We start from the raw sequence: 9,149 nt of genomic DNA, 5'->3' as shown, positions 1-9,149 counted from the left end.
AGGTAAGAGTGTAAGGACTTAGCAAAGCTAGAATCATGGCTGAGCCTCTGAAGCAGTGAGGCTTAACCGATGTCATTGTAATTTTTTACGTCATTGATATCATTGTGGAACCAATGTAAGTAACTAAGGAATTTCCCAGTTCAAATATTTATTGATTTATTACTATCAATTTCGAAACTCCACATATTTCTAAAGGGAGTTGTGATGAGACCATGCCTGGTCTGAGGCAGGAGCCAGCAATTTATGGTGACTGGTGAGTGAAGTGAAGCTAGAGTATAGACCTGTATTTTGCACGTTTCAATTTAAGTTCAACTTATCAAGTAAAAAAGGCATCATTTTGAAAAAATGTGGTCAAAATTACCCCATTTTACGGTTCTCTAGACAATTCTTGTCTCTAACTCCTAAAGTTCTACTGCTGAGTGAAGTTGAAGTACTCACTTTTCCCAGACGATCGCCTTTCGAAAAAGGTTGATAAGGCATGTCTCTAAACTGTTCGGGAACATCGCAAGGTCCCCAACCATCAGGATTATCTTGAATTACTGGAGCTATGAACTCAGCCGCCATTATTTACAATTAATGAAAATTACAGATAAAAAGCGCAACAATGATGAATCTGAAGAACTTCTATCGCTTCACACGTTGACGAGGTTGGACCGACGCTTATAGCACTAAAGTCAAATGTGCGCTGGAGCGTCTATACGACGAATAATTAACAATAAAGGTTTTGTGACAAATTATTTCTCAAAGTAAGTCTGAAGTTCGAAAAAAAATGTTAGTATCTTTTGGAAAGTCACGAATAAAATGATAAGATTTTAAGAATTTTGAGACAAACTTCAGAAAAAATCATATAAATTCCTGTAACGTACGACATCAACAGACATGATGCCCAACTGGATCTTTATAAGTGTATGAAATTATCGGGACAATTCTCCAATTACAACAAAATACTTGATCAATAACAAAAATGTAAAATTTTTTTAGTAATGCGACTTGAATAAAAAAATAAAGTCTGACATCAGGATGAAAATTTCGAGTAAAATATTTTCATACAATGTAGATTTATCGCATCTAAATACAAAATTTAATACAAAAAACGACTATAAAGGATATTTAATAAAAGAAATTATTTGATTTTTTACATATTTTCATGTTGAATTACATGCCGGCATTTTAAATTGTTCGGGTGTCTGACTGGTGATATTTGTGCTTGCGGTAAGCACTATTACATTCTGAATCTGAACGCTGCCTTCGTCAGTGATGGTGTAAACAGAAGGAAGACGGTTCACAATTTAATTCTGGCGGCCTAATACTGTGACTGAAAAGGTTTTACCGTAACATAATTAACGGTTAAGCTAAATTTTGACTATTTAAGCACTCTAAAACATTCCCTATTGTACTAGAATTGAATCAGCTTCTCTAAAAAACTGGTGGAATGTAAAATTTGTTAGGTAGTTCTACTTAACGAACTAGTAGGTATCTCATTTAAAGAAAATAGTTGATTGATCGTTACTAAGTATTAATTTTTTAGTTTATTCAGAAGGATCTCTATCAATTCTGTATTTATATGTGCCTTAAATTATTTATCTTTCAGTTTGCTAAAAAATTTACTGTGTTTGCCTAATTACAGGGATCTTGGCATCTCATTGTTATCATTCGGGTGCTGCGATCTTCTTCCTGGAGTGATGGCGGATAACACAGAAGTGAAGTATGAGTATCGGGACCATCCAGCTGATGTCCAGCTCCACGCCTGGGGCAACACCCTAGAGGAAGCTTTCGAACAAGTGGCTACAGCCATGTATGGTTACATGACAGAACTCAGTAAAGTAGAAATCACTCAAACTGAAGAAATATCGGTTGAAGGACACGATATGGAGTCTCTTCTGTACCAGTTCTTGGACGAATGCTTATTTGTGTTTAGCACTGAACCTTCGTTTCTAGTAGCCAAGAGGGTTGAAATCACATCCTTTGACAAAACTGAATTCAAGATTTCTGCCAAGTTACACGGTGAAACGTTTGATATTAGCAAGCATTCTCAGGGAACTGAGGTTAAAGCTATCACTTATGCAAGCATGGAAATATATGACACTCCTGATAAGTGTGAGGTATTTGTTATCATTGATATATAAATAACACCGTAATCTATTAACTAAGATTGCAGCTTATAATGGCCTTTTGTTTATTGTGATATCACTGTGAAGTCGGAAGTAACCTAAGTCCTAAGAGGCTAAGGCGCTAAGCTAATGGTTGATCTTATAATGACCAATTTTTCCAGTATTTACTGATCTAATTTTTGTTTTTGCATGAAGATGCAGTCTATGTTAATGACTTACTGACTGCCGATCGTTACTTAGAGTTAGAGCTCCAGGAAGATCTTGCCTAATTAAAAGCGATAAATGCTATTGTATTTTCATATGCATAATATAATCTATGTTGAACTGTCTTCAGGAAGATTCGTTGTTTAAATTTTTTAACATTTATTTTTTTTAAGAAATTTGATAAAATATCGTGAAAGCTCTATTGTTATTACAAACCTTTTAACCGAGCAAATCTTTCGGAGTTTCGGTTGAGCTTTTAGTGTACTGGAGTTGCTCGCATCATTTTTGAGTGTTATGCTCGATTGTTTACATGTGATCTCATGTCAAATAATACAAGGTGCGCCAATGTCTACGTAATATTTCCCCTCCATTGTCGCTTTGGAGAGAACGTTTGCTCCACCGACGATTCCATGATTGTTATGCATTACGCTACTATCAACTCACGCAATTCATTCAAATTAATATACGCATAGATCAACTGATTTCTGACCATTTGACTAATTAAAAAAATAGACACGAAATATTAAATTTATCTCTGCCCGGCTACTGTTTATTCAAGCTACATTTTAAATTCTAGTGGAACTTTCATCGCGCTGTCGATCATTTGGCCCCAATTGCTGTCTTATTATTATTATTTTTTTTTTTTCAATAAGCTGCTCGCCTCGACTTCAGCCTGGAAGTATACGAGTTAAGTTTTTTTTTGTTTTTCAATATAAGTTGATTTCGGTTAATAATGTGCGTGTAGTAGGTATATTAAAACACCGTATGTAATTTGGGTGTTTTTGGCACGAATTATGTTGTAAGTATTGCCGTCCTGTGAGAAATCAAACTACATCCGAATTGTACAAAGAATTGTTTGATATCCTTAGGAACTAAAAAATTATAGTATTTTTCGATTCGGCTATGAGCAAAGTTATGGCAGACTGGACTCCTTCGTTTCGGCGCGATCAATTTAGCTACAATATCCTGTTAGTTAGTAGAATAAGTTTTTGTACATTTTAAGTATAGAATAAGATTAGATAAATCTTTATTGAAAATTTAATCAATCTTTTAATCCTACGTAGCAAAGTGAACCCGTTAAAGTTGCCTTACATGGCGTATTCTGAGTCTCAGTGAATTTAAAAAAAAAAAGATTTAAGAGATTAAATTTAAAGATCATCTGAGTTTCTCAACGCCGCTACAATGAAAATATTATTTGTGGCTCTCTTTATTCTGCATTTAGTTGAGCAACGTTGCCTGGTCACCCAAACTTGAGAAAGACAAGACACATCAAAGGAGTTCTTAGGAGAACGAGTCTAGTCTTCCTTGGATTTAAGGATGTGGTTTATGAGCAGCGTCCGGAGAAGATTGAAGTTCTTAGTATGTCAAATAGAATAACACGTGCCTCTCTTATAGAGGCTCAAAAATATACTCATGGGTATTACCGTAACGAGAATTTATTCACGCTCGACACTGAGGAAATCAGCAGGGGCCATCAGTTTAAAATAAATGAAGCTAGGTGTAAAACTTCTCAGATGCAGCACTTCTCGCAGCTCGTTATCGATCCGTGGTACGGCCTGTCAGCGGAGATTGAAAGGCACCGACCAAGACGAAGAGATTCTGCGATATTTTTTAATTTGAATTGAAGGCTTCGGGTATGCTGGCAGCACACCTCCCAGCCTGAGCACAACTGGGATTTACGTCACTCCACTTCACTTGTTGGTTCCACTTTAGTTTTTATTTAATTTTAGCACTTCCACCAGCCAGTGTGGCATTAAATTGTAAAGAGAGAAAGAGATGGATTGATTAGGCTTGGAAGAACTTTATAGCCTGGTCACCATATTGCAGCTTAGCAAATATTGACCCAGATGACGGATGGCAGCAGTGCATCTCCTTGTTGGGGCGTCTCCACCACCGAGAGCTGAGAAAAGATCCCATTGCAGTGAGAGGCCTTCCAGTCTTGAGCAGAATTCCCTTCGTTGGTTGGAAAATTGTGTGCAGTGCAGAATGAAATGCTCAATTGTGTCCTCCACATTACATACTGAACAGTTACTTGAATTGGCCAGGTTGAATCTTGCCAAATGAGCGTAGACACCAGCATGTCCCAGGCGCAGGCGTGACACAGCGCACTCAACAGAGCGTGGCAGCACTCCATAATCAACAAAGGCTATTTCAGATCCCAAACTTCTTCGAAAGGTCCCCTTGCCTGTTTCTAGCACGTCAGCTGCCCATTGGCGTGTCCATTCTTGTAGCGTGAGAGACTTAATGGAACAGATCCACTCCTCAAAACACAGCTGAGATCTTGCTGAGCGGTTGTTAGAATGTGCCAAATTTGCTACTCTGTCTGCGACCTCATTTCCACGAACACCACTGCGGCGTCTGACCCAGCAAAACACCACCCTGTCAAGTCCCTTCACCAGCATTAGCTTCTGTATCTCAAAGATACAGAAGCTCACAGATAAGATACAGAAGATACAGCTCAAAGATACAGAAGCTGGACACTCATACTCATGCGGTATGAGTGTCCAGATGAGTTGGATAAAAGCTGCATGCAGAGCAGACCTTGAATCTGTCAGAATTAGGATTGACTCCTCCCTCAGAATTAGGATTGACTCCTCTCCGCTATATTCCTACCGGAAGCACATCATTCAACGGTAGCCACATCCGCTTGTGGCGCAGTAATACCATTTCAAATTATACTGCTTGGAATAAATAATAAAATTAGTCTGTCGAATAAACAATTAGTCTGTTTCGTGTAGTGTGGCACACTAGTCAGCAATTCGGACAAAACTCAATTTGAGTAGGAACTTCTTTGTATGTAGCGTGAATAATTTTTTTGAACCTAAGAAAATGTTATTCCCGAAACCCATCATTAACTCGGGGGTCGATATTACAACCGAAAGAAAGCGCATTACTAGCAAAAAAGATGTTTTGACCGCAGAAATGCTGGTGTTGAGTCCGCTGCCAGACAGTGTAAATAATAAAAGCCAGTAGCAATACCCCCGAAACTACGTCGCAGACTTGTAAGTAATGAAGAGAAAGACTTTATTGTATTCCGATGACCTAATCAACTCAACATCGTTCCCTTTTGAAGTGGGTCTTAGGTCGTCAGATGTCCCGTTCTCAGCAATGTCACTAAGCACCGTATTACAAAGCTCACGGTCTCACACACGAGTGTATAATTTTTGTTGGGGTCTTCTTTCAGGTTGCCTGCCGAAGATCACCACTGCCCTGGATGTAACTGTCGCGGAATACACAAATACTTCAACTGCTGTATCGCGGTATCCGCCTAATCACGGCGCGAAGACGAGCGGTGGCCAGGGTATGAAGTGATGCTTCGACGCAACGTTCAGTGGTGGACGGCCAATCGACTTTAGGCCATTCGACCTCGTGTCTGGGGGGGTATAGAGCTCAAAATATTCAAAGCGGAATGATGTCAAGGGTCGGTTACGGATAGCAGGTTCAAGATTGATTAATAGTACACGCGTGAACGGCCTCTTTCAAGATTTGAAGTCAATTGAGGACAACCTTTGGCTATAAGGCAATGATTTAATTTTCAGTTTTCACACTCTGCAACATATTCATGTTCGTATGAAAGAGATTATCGCAAATCTATTCTAGACGCAATCCACGCTCAGCTGACTTCAAAACTCCGGTGCGTACCAACGGCACATTGCTGGAAAGCAGTGTAGCGTCTTCCAATTCAAGAGTAAAGTTAGAAGTGCTTGGTTCGTCATAAAGTTGAATCTGACTTGGAGAATTCTTTGGCCTAACAACATAACATACATATGTCGGCGCTGAAGAGTACGCCCGATGTGGCCTGTCGCCGATTCTTGTACTTTCCGTGACTTGTCCACAGCAGATCTTAAAACAGGTCCTTCAGCCGATCTTTTCCAAACTGACGATAGTTTGAAATAGCTACTAGGCTTCCACTGGGTTCGATACGGTGCAAGGCATTTCAAGTCTGTACATATCTTTTTCCATAGCTTCATCTAGTCTGTTCTTGAACGCGTTTATACTTGGAGCGTAAACAATGTAATCGGGGAGGCTGTTCCATGTGTCGGTTATTTGAAGCGTGGATGAAATGTTGTTGCTTGGATGAGTTGCAACGCAGCTTTTTCAGTTTAAAGACGTGGCCCCTGGTGTTGGTTCTTGACTTCTTGTTTCAAATTCTAGTAATCCCTCTGGGACCTTTTTAAACCATTAGTATGCTTGTATACTTCAATGGGGTCTCCACGCAGACGTCGGTAACAGAGGCTTGGAAACTTCATAACCTTTAATTTTTCTCCATAGGACTTGCCCTTCAAGCCTGGAATTATCCATTTTGCACGCCTTTGAACACTCACTATTAAATTTGTGTTCCTTTCAAGTCTCGGTGACCACACGGCGTTTCCAAACTCTAGGTTCGGGCGCACGACAGTGTAGCGGATCTCGCTACATAGAACTAATTTTATGTTTATCATATCTCTCTACATAGAACTAATTTTATGTTTATAATATTTATAAGAATAGTCTAGAGAGAATTCATTTCTGTTGGTAGGTAACATTTCACAACCGCCAAGCCACTCTCTCTCTAGCTTCATGTACATGTAGTGTGTAAGTCAGTGTAACTTAATCTCAGGTCTTCAGTTGTGCTAACGTAATAGATAAATCTGGAGTTGTGTAACGTAATAGATAAATCTGGAGACTTTGCAAGGTAGAAATAAGGTTGCTATGAAGCAACAAAAAAGGCAAATACATATAAACATCGACAGAATAAACAGCATAACCTAAGCCATCTGTTAGTGGCGATTACGTTAAACCACGTACGTGATGATACCGGTGAACAAGGCTGTTGCGCCTAAAAACGGTGCCAAAGTGTAATCAGGGCCCAATCTATGAGTCCCAATTCTTAGACTCTTAGTACATCCCTGAAGTATAATTACTTTTACCTGAAGTGTAATTGCTCTCTGTTTGCTAAAAGAGCGTGTTTCCCTTGATTTGGCTCATGAACGCAGTTTGATAATAAATGCCCAACTTTGATCACACTCTAACCCCAGATGTTTAGAAGCGAGCAAGGCCAAACATAAATATATTCTAACCATTGTTGAGGTTGAGTTGTGACCGTGATCGAGGACGCACGTACGTGCTTGCGGGTCCTAACTTTCTCACTTTTAACTATGCCGGTTTGACTTATCTCTCGAATTTGTACCGAAATGATTTCATATGATCCCTATTAGAATTCAACAGATGCAACTCATTCAGAATTAAATTGAAAAAGTTGGTACCTATTTGAAATTTATGATTTTACAAATTGCTTAATTGAACACAGTGCAGAAATTCAAGATCACCTATGAGTATGCATTTAGGTCTCCTGACTGGAGATCTCAAAATTTATTGTACTACCACGGAAGTTTGATACATAAGCTTTTTGTCCTTTTGATGAACAGAGTTTATTTAGGTTCTATTGACTAATGGGTAGAACGATGCGACATATTTGCGGCCATCCAACGATCGGTTGATGGCTTTGACTCTTGATACCACTGTACAAATATTGCTGTGGACACATCTTGCAGATGTTTCAATGCAAAGATTCTTATTTAAAGGATAATAAATTGATTCATAGTTGTTTACTCAAATTACTCCCACCTATAGATATAAATGAACATTATTCAATTCATTTTGAACGTTCTTCATGAATTCACATCAAAATATTTATTTTGAAATCAACCATGTCAAAGTAACGAAATAATTTGTTATAGTTTAGGCTTCCGAAAATATTTCAAATCTCTATCAGAAATATCATAATCATTCTCTTGCATTGACTATATTAACTTTATGATCCGTGCCGCCGCTGCCGCGATTGTCATTTGTTTTCGCAGTTGCATGCCGGGCAACTGCTTTTGTTGTTCTATGTATTCTCACTCCCATGAATTGCGTGTTTAGTGTGTGCATCATCGAAAAGTCTGCTTGACAGCGTAGTCACGGTAGCTGTAATTACTTTATTAAGTTTACTTCTTTGCAGTCATATTAAGAGACATATCTTTAACAAACTAATACTTTGTATAATTTTAATTGTTGAGTGAAAGCTGCACCTGCAGCCCTGCTGGCACCCAACATTTCCAAGTGAATTACCTTATAGAAACTTAGCTTACCCATACATGTTTTAAGCCTATAAGAAGTTCGTTGTTTGCCTCAAATAATGTATCGAAAAACTGGTGTAGGTGTATCGGGTATAATATATGAACTTTCAATATTAGAATTTCATCCTGCGTGTTCGAATTCCGTTCGCTGTGTGAGCTATATTGGAATACAAAACGGCTTTGAATTAGAACACTGATGAATATTGAACACTACTTAATTACGCTTTTAATTAACAACTATTAAGCTTTTAATTGAGCAAATTTTTATTTTTGTACACAGTTTGGAACGATCTGTGTGTGTCCAATTCAAGTTGTGACGGAATTAGTTTTCATGTGTCTAAATCCATTTCTCAACTTAATCATCTATTAATTTATTTACCACTTGAAATCAGCAAATACAAGCATAGTGGCAATCGAGAACACATTTTTTTAGGGTAAACATCCCATTTCTGAACGCAAATTAAGCCTATGCATTGCAGACTAAATTTATGAACGCAAATGTTAAACAATCATAATTCAATTCATTAAAATCAGTTAACAAAAAATCTTAGTTTTTACGCACCAGACACCTCTGACTCAAACGCTAGTAGAATCGAGGCAGACGACAGTGCATGACTGGAAGCACATGCATCGACAACCATACGCAGCGCCAGTTCAAAACGCACTGCTGGCTGGCTGCAGGCTGCAGCTGCCAACACATATATCGACAACACGCATCAAGCTATGATTGGCC

At 38.6% G+C, this 9,149-nt stretch overlaps 2 protein-coding genes across 2 annotated transcripts in view; one reads left to right on the top strand and one right to left on the bottom strand.

Moving 5' to 3' along the window:
* Positions 1-680, bottom strand: part of LOC108667642 (eukaryotic translation initiation factor 3 subunit D) — a 13,149-nt gene extending 12,469 nt beyond the window's left edge. Inside the window, exon 1 of the mRNA XM_018154683.2 lies at positions 439-680. Coding sequence (XP_018010172.1) covers positions 439-564 — 126 coding nt within the window. The 5' untranslated portion in view covers positions 565-680. The remainder of the gene's footprint in view (positions 1-438) is intronic.
* A 1,002-nt stretch (positions 681-1,682) lies between these two features.
* Positions 1,683-2,004, top strand: LOC108667643 (protein archease-like; the record flags this gene model as incomplete). Its single annotated transcript, XM_047881132.1, has 1 exon — positions 1,683-2,004. A coding segment is annotated over exon 1 (322 nt), but the record flags the coding sequence as incomplete, so codon positions are not given.
* Between the last annotated feature and the right edge of the window lie 7,145 nt (positions 2,005-9,149).

The sequence above is a fragment of the Hyalella azteca genome, unplaced genomic scaffold, assembly GCF_000764305.2.
Source record: "Hyalella azteca isolate HAZT.00-mixed unplaced genomic scaffold, Hazt_2.0.2 contig923, whole genome shotgun sequence".
In the NCBI taxonomy this organism is placed as follows: domain Eukaryota; kingdom Metazoa; phylum Arthropoda; class Malacostraca; order Amphipoda; family Hyalellidae; genus Hyalella; species Hyalella azteca.
The sequence above is the reverse complement of the archived record's forward strand: the minus strand, read 5'-3'. Positions and strand labels throughout refer to the sequence as shown.